General features: G+C 32.1%; 1 protein-coding gene across 1 annotated transcript; it reads right to left on the bottom strand.

Moving 5' to 3' along the window:
• Window positions 1-11,050: 11,050 nt before the first annotated feature.
• LOC131042539 (uncharacterized) lies at window positions 11,051-12,619 on the bottom strand. Its single transcript, XM_057975854.2, has 4 exons — window positions 11,915-12,619; window positions 11,750-11,831; window positions 11,549-11,638; window positions 11,051-11,299 (listed from the first exon to the last, which is right to left on the bottom strand). Exons 1-3 carry the CDS (start codon window positions 12,475-12,477, stop codon window positions 11,552-11,554), a joined length of 732 nt encoding a protein of 243 aa, XP_057831837.2. The 5' UTR covers window positions 12,478-12,619; the 3' UTR covers window positions 11,051-11,299; window positions 11,549-11,551.
• Between the last annotated feature and the right edge of the window lie 758 nt (window positions 12,620-13,377).

Below are 13,377 nucleotides of genomic sequence, written 5' to 3'. Positions count from 1 at the left end.
CTAATCTTAACCAAAATTGAATCATTACCCTAAACCTAAACCAAAATGAACCCTAACACTAAACCAAATTGAACTCAAATCTAACCAAAATTGAACCATTACCCTAAACCTAAACCAAATTGAACCCTAACATTAAACCAAATTGAACCCAAATCTCGAACCAAATTGATTCATTACTCTTACCAATTAACCAAATTCAACAGTATCCAAAAAATAAATTGAATTGTAACCCTAATAGTGACTTAAATTGAATCATGACCATTATCCTAATTTAATTGTAACCTTAACATTGAACAGAATGGACCCATAACACTAATCAAATCGAACCCTAACATTGACACTAAACTATATTTAACCCTTACCCTAAACCAAATAGAATGATAACCTTAAATGTCAATGAATTAAACCCTAACCCTAATATTGATTATATATTAAATAAAAATTAAAACCTTACCTTAATACTAAACCAAAATCTACCATAAACCTAATAGTAAACCAAATTGAACTTTAACCCTAAACCTAATTAAACAATAAATCAAAGTAAATTCTAACCCTAATAACAAACTAAAATAAACCCTTTAATAGTAAATCATTTTTAAACCCTAAATGTTAACCCTAAACCAAAATTGAAGCCAAATCTTGAACCAAATTGGATCATAATTTTTAACACTTAACCAAATGGAACACTATCTCTAAACAAAATTCAATTATAATCCTAACAGTGAATGAAATCAAATCATAAACCCAATCCAAAGTTCATTGTAACCTTGACCTTGAATGAAATTGAACTATGTAACACTAACCAAATCAATTCTTTACTTTAACACTAAACTAAATTCAACCCTAACCCTAAATCAAATTGAATTCTAATCCTAACCAACTCAATCAAATTAAACCCCAAATATTAAATGGAATTAAACCCTTACCTTAACCCTAAGCCAAATCTACCATAAACCTAACATTAAACCAAATTAAACCCAAATTCTAAACCTAATCGAACAATAAATCAAATTAAACTCTAACCGTAGCAATAAACCAAAGTAAACCCCTCAACTCCAACAATAGGAGGTCAATAATTAAACTAGCATTGAACTCTAACCCTAACTCTAAACCAAAAGAAATCCTAACCTAAAACCATATCCAATATTAACACTAAACTAAATTAGATTCTAACTAATTGAATTTCAATTAAACTCTAAAGCTAACATTGAAAAAAATAAACTCTAACATTAAATAATATTGAACCTTGTGATTATTTCCAAAATCTAAGAGATTGAATATAAGCACAAGATTGCGTAAAATCGACCATTGAATAATGGAAAGAAGATTGCCCAAGAAATAAGGGAAATGTGTCAAATGGTATTTGACACCACTCAACCTCTCAACAAATTGGACACCTCATAAGGAGATGTTTCAAGTTACCTAGCTAGGCTTAAAAGCCTATGTGGACGTCTAGGTGGAATATGAAGTACACTAACACCCCACTTTAAGCATAACTTAGGTGAGTATAATGAAAAAAGGGTCTCGACTACTAGCCTGGTGAGGTACCCATGTACGATGCAAATGAAAATGAGTCCTAGCCATGAAGCTTGATAAGGTACTCATGTACAAAGCAAACTCTCATAAATGGAGTAAGATGGAAAACCCAGTGGGAAAAAAATCTATCCTTCAAAAGAGAGAAAACAGAAAGAGAGAGAGAACTAGAGAGCCCCTCTAGAAGATGATAATGCCAATGTCGATTCTGATGCAGATATGTAGAACTCCTGATGCATGTCAAAGTTGCAAACTTTGCCTTTCCCTTGATTGTTGAGAGATTTCTGGCAAACTAATTGAAGTAAGTAGTGTTAAAGACCAAGATATAGATCTAAAATTGTACAAAATAATTGAAGAAAGGATATTCATGTGAGGACATTCGAATGAGGTAGGAACCATTCAATTAAAGTTGCAATGTTGCAATCTCTCCACTACACTTTATAAATAAGTATTTACATTTCACTTTCAATATGTGACACTATATGAGTGTTTTTACAACAAAGAGATCAGGTAGAGTTCAATTTTTCTGCTACGTAGAACCAACTGAGCTGAGCCGAGACTTGATACTAGGCTCCGAAGTTGCATCATGATTGTCCTCCAAAAAAGAGATAAGAAGATTTTCCTCTTCTTGTGATCCTCCTAATTCTTCATCTTTAACTTGCATTTGGCTCCATGCATTGCATTTTCTCTAGAGGCATAATTGGCAAATAGAGTAGATATGGTGCATTGCACTTGCTCTAAAGGCATAATTGGCAGATAGAGAAAATAGGCCACAAATAGTTTTGATGTACAGTTTCTGGAGTAGATATGACCACAATTCTCTCTATGACTTCCCCTTAATAATATTTTTAATTTCCCCTTTGTTTGACACTTTATTTTAGTGCATATGTTGCATACAATTTTGCAATTTTAACACCAATAAAATTTGTATTTACAAAGTTCAAAAAATCAAATATTTAAGAAGTTAGAATAGGAGAGAAATTAGAGGAAAGCTAAAGTTCAAAAGTTCCCCCTTTTCCATGACATCACCCCCTATTTCATCAAATCCAAGCCAAATGGCACATGAATAGTGCCATGTCTGGCTCAATAAAAATTGACGCCCATCTCATTTTACACCTCCCAATGAGACGACCACACGGTTCAAATTTTGAATGCCCCAATGAAAGGGCGTTCTCAGGTGTCGTCTTAGGCTACCTCTGTGGGTGCTCTTTGGGTTGGATGGGCGTTGTGTGGCGTGCATCGGTGGCCTCTACGTCCACCTTCCTCGTCATGCCTAGCTAGAAGGGCCGTGGGGAGTTGTTGTTCGATTGCATCGACTAGCATTGGCTATGTTGTGGTCGTCTGCCTTCCCTCAAATCTCTTGCTCTGGCCAAGCGTGGATGAAACCCTCACCTCTAGCTATCCCTTCATCTAATGCCCTCGTGTTCCTTTGCTTCGACTCTTGACTTAAAATATCTCTAACTGTTTTGATACCATGTGATTATTTCTAGAATCTAAGAGATTAAAAATAAGCACAAGATTGCACAAAATCGACCATTGAATAATGGAAAGAAGATGTGTACATATAGGTCAAAGACCAACCACAAAAGGAGGGAAGAATTGGAGTGGTGGCAAAATTGCCCAAGAAATAAGGGAGATGTGTCAAATGGTATTTGACACCACTCACAACCTCTCAACAACCTGGACACCTCATAAGGAGATGTCTCAAGTTACCTAGCTAGGCTTAAAAGCCTATGTGGACGTCTAGGTGGAATATGAAGTACACTAACAAACCCTAACACTAAACCAAAGTGAACCCTAACCATCAACCAATGTGAATTCAAATCATGAACCAAATCGAGCCTTAAACCCAACACTAAACCAAATTGAACCTTGACCTTAAATGAAATTCAAGCCTAACCCTACCTATAATCTAAATTTGTCCCTAATCATAACAATAAATCAAATTAAACCCTAACCCTAGACCAAATTGAAGCCAAATCCTAAACTACATTTGACCATAACTCTAACACTAAATCAAATCAAACCCTAACCCTAAAATAAATTGAATCCAACCCTAAACCTAATACTAATTCTAACCCACCTAATACTAATTCTAACCCAAATGCTCATCTTAACCCTAATTATAATTCTATCTCTAAACCTAATTGAATGCTAAGCCTAATAAAGGCCCTAACCTTAATTAAACCCTAATCCTAGTTAAATTCTAGCCCAAACCCTAACCCTAATTGACCTTCAATCTTAAGTTAACCCTTACCTTATTGTGATTGAATTGTAACCCTAATTCTAACTCTAATTGAACTAGAATACTAAACCCAACTATAATTAAAACCTTACTGTAATCAAACACCAACCTTGACAATATCTCTAATCTATACCTAATTGAATCCTTACCTTGATTGGACCTTTATGCTAACACAACCAAACCCTAAACCCTAAACTTTAACTCTAACCTTCAAATCAAACTTTTTTTTTTATATAATCCTAACCTTAAAAACAAGCTATTTTATATTACTATTAAATATAATACAATTAGTATTAATTATTAATATTTTCATATAATGATATATTTAATATTATATAATAATGATAATACTTATTTAACATATTCTTATAATGTATAATTAATATTTAATATTATACATCATTATATATTACTAAATGTATCATCATTAATATTAAAAATAATTAATATATTAATCTAATGATTTATTTTAACCCTAACTATAAATCAAAACTTTTATCTATAACCCTATTTAAACCTAACCATAACCATCACTAAATCCTAATCCTAACCCTAACCCTAAATAAACCCTATCCCTAGCCATAACCATGTCTGTATCCCTAACCTACCACTAAACCTAATTAAACCCTACACTAATTAAACCCCAACCATAATAAATCCCAACCAAACCGTAATTTAAACTTATATCCTAAATTTCATTTATTCTTTAGAGCTTATCGATTATCAAACCATAACCATACTGAACACTAACCTTAACCCTTTTTCTAATTTAACCCTAACTGGGTAATTGAACCTAACCCCTAAATCACCCTAATCACAATCCTTAAACTAGAACTACCTACAACTTAAACCCTAACCCTAGCCATTATCCTAACCCTAACCTTGACTATGGTGTAAACGATAATGAAATGTTTTTTCGGTATGTGATTTGCATTAATTTTCAGCTATAGAAAATGAAATGTTTTTTTTGAAATTTTTGCTGCCATATTTGGTAAACAAATTAAAGATTCAAGTAGAGATTAAATGATTGAAATCATAGTGTTCGAAAATAGAAGGCATTATGTCAAACAGTTGGCAAGAATGCCAAGCAGAGAGGTTCTCTTTGTCTTTCAGTAATTGTTGTTGTAAAGTTTTCAAGCTATCATATTCATGATGAAGATACAATTCAAGCTTGAACAACCCAAAATCAAGTCCTCATAAATTGCTGCTTTTAGATTGGTATTTTTGTTCAATGTTTGGTAAAATACCATACATATTTAATCTAATGATAAGTTAAGAGTAACGTTGGGAATAGTTGGCATGTTGTAGACATATATATATATATTTTGCTTTTAATCATTTGCGCGTTTGGTTAATTTATACCGTTAGAAGTTTTCTAAAGAATTTCTTGAATGTGAAAAGTTAAGATCATTATTTTATTAGATCAGTCACAAGAAATCGGTGCTCTGGCTTTTAATTATCTTATAATATAGTACACAATTATATCAGACTTTTATAACATAAGATTGTTTTTAATGTGTTTCCTTATATACCTTTATAAGGGTAAGATAGTTTTAATGATAAAATTATATATTATTTTTTATTATGTTCATTTTGAAAACAAATAATTATAGGTAGATTAAATATGTGCTAGTCTTTGATCTTCAATTTTTGAAATTTAGTTGAAAAGATGTCAGTATAAGCTCTTTGTTCCCATATCAAATAGTTCAAAGAATCTAAATTTTATCTTTACCAATAAATAAATTATATGCAGTTTATATGTCCTTCAACCCGACACTAACATTAAAGATATTAGGATGAACCCATGATATTAGGATAGACTCATGTTCCCCTATGAAAATTGGAATTGGAATATCATCTTTAGTTAAATTCTTTTCGAAAACAAAAAATAGATACGATATCCTTTACTCTTTGACTCTCACCTAACAAAATATCAACATAAATTTAAACTTTTGTTCCAAATCAAATAACAATATGATTTTATAAATCTTATATAAAAGCTATTTCCCAAATGTTGATTTTTTCACTACCTCGTTTTATTTCTAGTAATACATTTTCTACATAGCTTTCATTACTCTAGTGAAAAAGTTGGGGGTACTCCAATATCATTGAAGGTCATCTTTCAGCCAAGAGAAGCTTTCCAAGCTTTTGTAGTTTAATATTGCATGCTCAGTTTTTAATAAATCCGATTGGGCTCAAAATGTAAAAAAAAACTAAAAATATATAACTTTTAATGTTTAGTTATTTATTATTAAGTTGAGAAAATGAAAGTACTTTCAAGCATTAAAAAATGTGAGGTTTGTAAGGAGAAAGTGTCGAATTGAGGATATAAAATTTTGCGAGATCAGTATATAGATTTTTGTATAAACTTTGCCTCATGGATATGAATCATAGGTGTCTTTACCAAGATCATAGCTGCTCCAATGTATTTTTATAATTTCATTTTTTACTTTTTTTTTGTGTCAAGAAGATTAAATATATGTCAGACTCATTTGTTTAAGTGTGCTTTGTTTTTTCCTATGGATAGTCTATTATATAGGCTAATTGTGATCTTCATCATTTTCAAATATTGTTTATATGAGAACTCACATGATAGCAATATTTTGTAAGTATAATTGTTTTGGACTAAGGTAAAAACCAGTTTTTGAAGGGGCCTCAAAACCCTTTACAAAGGAGATTCTAAAAGATTTAGAATCAACAAAGCAAAAACTTGGAAGAGATGTTGATATAAAATTGAAACATTGAGTTACTAGACAACCAAAAGACAAGAGGCTCCCAGACCCAGAACCTAGAACAAGAGCTGTAACAAGAATAGCCAACAACCAGCCCATGAGTATTTACCTTTAACTTTGCCCTTGTGTGAACGAAGAGTCATATCAAAAGAGGGCGAAGAACGCTTAGATTTCTTTCCCTGAACAATGATCCAACCCTCCTCTTGTGCAACCTTACTTTGCCAATCTGCAAAACCGCCCTTGACATGAGAGAGAAAACCAACAACACCCACCAACACATTATCGAAATCTCTCCCAACAGACAAGCCATTATCACCCAATACACAGGGAATGGACGCCTGAAGCCCATTTCCTCTATTAACAGGGGACTCAACCTAAGTCTCCTTCTGAGGCTTGCAACACACAATAGCACCAACAACCCCAACAACAGTCTGCATAGAACCTCGAGGAGAAGCAATAATGCGGAAAATCCACCATATAAGTCTCATGCTGAGAATCCAGCGCAAACTCCTAAGAAACCACATGTTGCTCAGTTTTTTTCTTGACTATATAGTGTTGAATTAACACACCTTTCCACCATGAAGCTGCTAAAGATTTCTTCTTTGTTCCACAATGAGCAGTCACTTGACCTATTTTGAAGCATCTCGTACACCTTAAGGGGATCCGTTCATAGTCTAAAGGTTGAACCCAACAACCCTTAGAAGTGATAAGTGAAATCTCAGCAGATAGACCTTTAAAAACATCTATATCAACCAAGATACAGGGAAAAGTGGAATGAAAGATATCAGAAGAATCATTATCAACCATCAAATAATCCTCAAGCGCATCACCCACCTCCTCAAATAGAGAATCCACCCATAGGTGAAGAGGAAGCACCCAGATTGGGATCTTATTAAACGTTTCTGAAGTAAGGTTGAAATCAGGATGCCACAATTTGATCATCGACACAAATTTATCTTCTCAGCTAAAAAAATTATCGCATAAAATCAATCTTCTATCATCAACCTTCTCAAACTTAGTTATAAAAAACCCTTTAGCCATAAGGTAAATATGTACCTTATCACAAATGAACGACCCCCAATGTTGAGAAATCCAGGTATGCAGGTTAGGAAGACTAGGCCCAAAACCCTTGAACCTACAAATCACTCTGTGAGAAAAGAGGATAGAATCATTAAGATCTATCTCATTCTCTATCTCCTCAGACAACTTAATTGAAATGGCGCAAGAAACCGGGACAAACCCTCTCTCCCCAGGCCATCTTTGTAAACTATGACCACAAGCAACAATGGTAGAGCTGGAGAAACAAACTGTTGTATCTCCCCCTCCACCATGAGCCCCCAAAGAACCCCTCAAACCATCCATCGTAGCACCCCTAAAGACAACTGCAACATGCTCAACGGTCGTAGTAGGCACCGTCAAATCAGACACAGTGGCTGCATCCGAGGAAGAAGGGCGAGTAGAACCCCCACCAATGCCCGCAAAGGCCGCACCCAGGCGCGTAGAAGAAGTCATGCATGTAGCATGCACAGCAAAGGTGGGAACCAAAGCGGTAGCTAGAGCAGACATTGGAGAGGCAGGAATTTATGGGACACAAATTGTAAGTAATTGTTAAAGTATAGATTTTTTTATTTCGGTAATTTAAAATTAAAAAAATATATTTAAATTATAATTTCAATATATGTTGAAAAATATTATGATTTTTTAGCTTTTTAATAATATAACTATTTATTATTTACTTTCAATTTCAATTAATTTTGTTTTTAAGATAAAATGAATTGGATACAATTATAAAATTAAAGGCAAAACAAATTTTAATTTGATGAATAAAGTAATAAGATGTAAAATTTATATAAATCATGTAATTTGAATAGCCTAACAATTGAGTGGGCAAATAGTTTTATGAATTGTGAAGTTCGACAATAACTTAACAACCATCATGATTTCTTTTGAATTATTTCACCATGCTTCTCAATTAATTACATAATAAAGATGTGTCTTTAGTTTTCTAACGTATCAGTTGCTAGGTATCATACATTACAATTTGAAATTTATTGTTTAAATTTAGATTTAAAAATAATAATTGATCTATTAGCACATATCTCAGTCACTAAATATCTTCAAAACGATCCTCATCAAAGGTTCCACAAATATTTTGGACTATTTCCCATTATAAGATATAAAATATATACATATTAGTTTTTCATTTGTCTTTGGAAATTAATTTCAAAGACCACACAAGTCATTGAAATAATTTCAATTGTAAATACATGTAGAATAAGAGTTATTGTTCAATTAGGGTTAAGAATCAATTAGGTCTACAATTAGCATTAGAGTTTAGTTAGGATTAACAAATTGTGCTCCTTGAAATTGACATGTCTTAGCATATTTTCCTTCTATGTGTATGTTATTTTTAAGAAAGCTGGGATTATGAGATATGATGAGATATTAATTTGTCTTTGGAAATTAATTTCAAAGACCACACAAGTCATTGAAATAATTTCAATTGTAAATACATGTAGAATAAGAGTTATTGTTCAATTAGGGTTAAGAATCAATTAGGTCTACAATTAGCATTAGAGTTTAGTTAGGATTAACAAATTGTGCTCCTTGAAATTGATATGTCTTAGCATATTTTCCTTCTATGTGTATGTTATTTTTAAGAAAGCTGGGATTATGAGATATGATGAGATATTATAATATGGTGTAAGTAGGATTCAATCCTTGATTTTTCACAATATTTCAAAAATATTCATTATTTGCAAAAATGGTATGAAATATTATGTTTGATAGTGGAAATTAAACTTTAAAATTCGTTACAGAGCCTTTTGATAAATCATCTTTAGAGAGATTTATACATGACAATGTTCAATCTACTAAGACGTGATGAAACTTGATATGATTAGAAACCATATGCAATTAACATCAAGCACCTTCCTTCCATATAACTAGAGTGTTGAGACACATTGACAAAGGGGAAACACCTATAATTAAGCATAAGTAAAAGAAAAAAGAGGAAATCCTCATTTCTCTTTAGAAAAAGACGGCATGTTTGGAGAGGCATGGTAAAATAAATAAAAAGTCATAGTTACACTTTTCAACATTAGGTCAATTTTTTATTAATTAATTATAATCGGGGATATTCTTCTTCCTTGATAAAACTCTTCAATTCAAGAATGGCTCTCTAGGGAATAAATATCTTGGTACCGATAAAAATTTCTAGGATAGGTTAGTCTTCTTGTGAAAAATTAGTGAGATAATTTAGTAATAAATTTGTCATATAGAAAGATTGATGATTACTTTTTATGTGTAATATTGTAGTTAATTCTATAACCAAGATTATTAAAATATTCTTCTTATCAAATAGGATGAGAGAAAGGAAAAGAAAAACTAGTGAGATAATTTAGTAATAAATTTTTCATATAAAAAGATTGATAATTACTTTTTACATGTAAAATTTAGTTATCCCACTTGATATAAAATTTAGTTATCCTACTTGATATTGCAGTTAATCTAGTTAATTCTAAAACCAAGATTATTAAAATATTCATATCAAATAGGATGGGAGAAAGTAAAAGGTTTCCCTTGTTTCCATGGCAAGGTTTGTATGCATTAAAAATGATACTTTGGTTAAGATTAATAAATCTCTATGTCTAAAATAGTATCATAGACTAGAGGTTTTTAAAAGCCATATTACTTAGGAAGACTACTACAAACTATATTTTCACCTAATGGATCTCAATCATATCATATGGGATGTAAAAAATGGTGAGACATTTCAATTGGTGGAATAAGTATTCCATCGCTAATGGAAATATTACATATTTTGGATGCTATGGAATATTGTCTCTTAAAATGTGGGTATCCTAAAAATATATATTGAGGATGAAGAATAAGGATCTCTTTTTACAATGAGATGGATGAAGTTTTTACCATATAAAAAAAATAGTAATAATAAATGAACTCTCTAAGAGAGAAATATATGTCATGTAAAATCTCATTAAATGGATCTAAGAGAGAAATATATGTCATGGATAAAGCTTATGCAAGATGTTAAATGGTGATAGGAATTATGGTTTGACATTTGAGATAATTTAAAAATCCGTAAGTGTAATGAATTCATTTGGGATAATTTAAAAATCTGTAAGGGTAATGAATTGGTTAGATATTGAGGGTAACAATTTAGGATCTTACTTTTTATATTGTTATATAATGCAAATTCTAATTATCTTAAATGATAAGAACTTTAAGAGACCTGTAGCCCAAGATCTTATAAAAATGATTCCTCTTTGGCCTTGTACATTCAAAATCTTATAAGAACGTTTGCTGATTAAAAAACAGAGCTAATAAAAAAGAGACCTGTAGCTGTACTTCCGTTATTAGTCAAATCTTTTGGGACATCGACATCTGTAGCAGTAAATATTAAATGAATCATTTGTTTTGTAATGAGTAAAACATGGGAGCTAAAAATCAAGGAGGAAGAAAAGAAAGAGCAAGCAACATACAAAAACAAGAAATAAAGTTTGCATTGGCAACCTCAAAATTTAGAAACTCAAACAGCCATATGCACCATTTCAGAATATTTAAGTCGGATTTTAAAACAGATTAAATGTGGCATGCCTAGGTACTGTATAAATCAAAACCACTTTAGTTAATAATTCAAATTCTATCCTCCAAAAGTCCCCGATTACCCACATATGATTTAAGTCTCACGGAACCATTCACAGTTTAACAATTTAAACAAAATGTAGTCAGATATAGCATGAGCCTCCTTTCATGATCTTCTTCCAAGCTGTTAAGAAACCAAGAACGATGTCAGAGAGCTAACATTTCAATATCATATGGTAATTGTTTTTACCATTTAGATACATTATTATTCTAATCTGGGAATTTTCCAAGAAAAGTGGTACTAAACATGCCTAAAATTTGATGATCTGTGAACGTTCATTTCTTTCAAAACCTGCATTTTACAATTTTTAAACTTTCTGTATTCATACCACTTTGAATGATAACTGATACATTATGAGGATGAGTGATCTACCTTTTAATTCTCCTCCTCTCCAGGAATCGATTGTGATATATAATGATTTCTTATTTCTTTTAACGTGGCTTTAGTCGAACATAGTGGACACTGTAACAAGACATACAAAAGTTCAATTTCATTGAAAAAACATTATAATCCCATCAACTAAGGCAACTCACAGAACAATACTAAAAATAATATCTGATAATTTGAACTCACCTTAGAGGAACCACGAGTTCCACCTTTCTTAATCCATTGTGTAATGCAAGATCTGCCAAAAAAATGGCCACAGGAAAGGGAACTGAAGTTCCACATAATGAACATTAGAATTCTTCCTAAATAAAAGAACATTGGGATTCTTTTTCAGATCCATATATAGCTTACCAGACATTGTGCTCTCCAGATTGAGTCCAGGATTCCAAGCAAATGGGGCAATTCACGCAATCATTAACCTCATAAATCTTAAGCACAAATTTCCTCTTTTTAGAAGGTTGTGGAGGGGCTCCTGTATAATCTTGTTGTTGGCATATTTGATCACATTCCTCTTTGACTGCAGTGAATGCTGTACATAACTCTTGCATCTTGTTTCTTGTTTGTTCAAGATTTCTTTTACTAGATTCTAGTTGCACCTTAGCCTTCTCAAGCTCCTCCTCTAATGTGTTGTTTCTTTCAGACAATTGATTATTTTCTTGCTTAGCTCTAACCAATTCGGTTTCAATATCTTGAAACTGCTTGCAATAATCATCAAAGGCAAATTTGAGAGAGGATTGTAGGCTTTGAATACGCTCTTTGGGATTTCTTCTAGCTGAATTTCTTTTACAAGAGAAAGGCATGTCGTCTTCATCTTCTGGAGAAACAGGAAACTGCTCCCGTTCTACAGGCATGTCCTCCTCATCTACATCATTCCAATAAACAAAATACTCATCCATCGAAGATTTCTCCCTCATTTCTAATCCTCAGCACTATTCTAAACTACACGGGTTGATCTAAATCAGTAAGGACTGAACTTCATACTTATAAAAGAAAAAGAAACAGAAACTCTTGTTTTCAATTCTATGCACAGTAGATTGAGTATCAAATGTACTCACGAACTGGTTTTATTTATCTCGGCTTTTAGACATTAAATCCAGTTTAATCGTGTCGACCATGCAAATTATCGTACTTCAAAGTCTTGCAGACAAGTGACACACTTAATTCACTTTTGAGGTGGCGCAAAACAAATATGTCAGGTGTTCCTATTCGATCTCTCTATCCCAAACATTATTGTGTATTGCACTGACTCACAATAAAGTGCTTCACATGCATATTTCTATTCTCTTGCTCCACGCCATTAGGAATTAGAATAAGAATAATATTTTATCATTCCTCTAGCAATAGTCAGTAGTGACCTTTATGCAACTTCCCACTTTCTCCTACTCCGCAGAATTTATACACATTGTACACTCTCTCCTTTGGTAATAGTTTATATTCCTACTTAGGGTATGGAGGAGAACATAGTTAGAGATTGTTTTTTTAAATTTTTTTAATATCTAAAAAATAGAGATATTATAGTTTGTTGGTGATGGAAAATAAGGTAAAGCTAAAATATTTGAATGTCATTTCTTTTCCCAAATCAGATTATTGAGATTAAATATGTGTGAGAGAATTGAGAAGGTGTGTAAGTTATTTCACTTGTAATTTAAATGTTGGTATGCTGGTTCATATGAATTATGTTTTTATAATGTATATTACAATATTTTTTAAAATGTATTCAAAGTAATAGTCAAAAGTTTTTCTCAATCATTTTAGAATAAGGTAACTATTTATCATTTTTATGTATAGATGAAGAAATAGATGAATGATATATC

The sequence above is a fragment of the Cryptomeria japonica genome, chromosome 5, assembly GCF_030272615.1.
Source record: "Cryptomeria japonica chromosome 5, Sugi_1.0, whole genome shotgun sequence".
NCBI classification, from domain to species: domain Eukaryota; kingdom Viridiplantae; phylum Streptophyta; class Pinopsida; order Cupressales; family Cupressaceae; genus Cryptomeria; species Cryptomeria japonica.
This window is presented reverse-complemented; position numbering and strand designations above follow the sequence as displayed.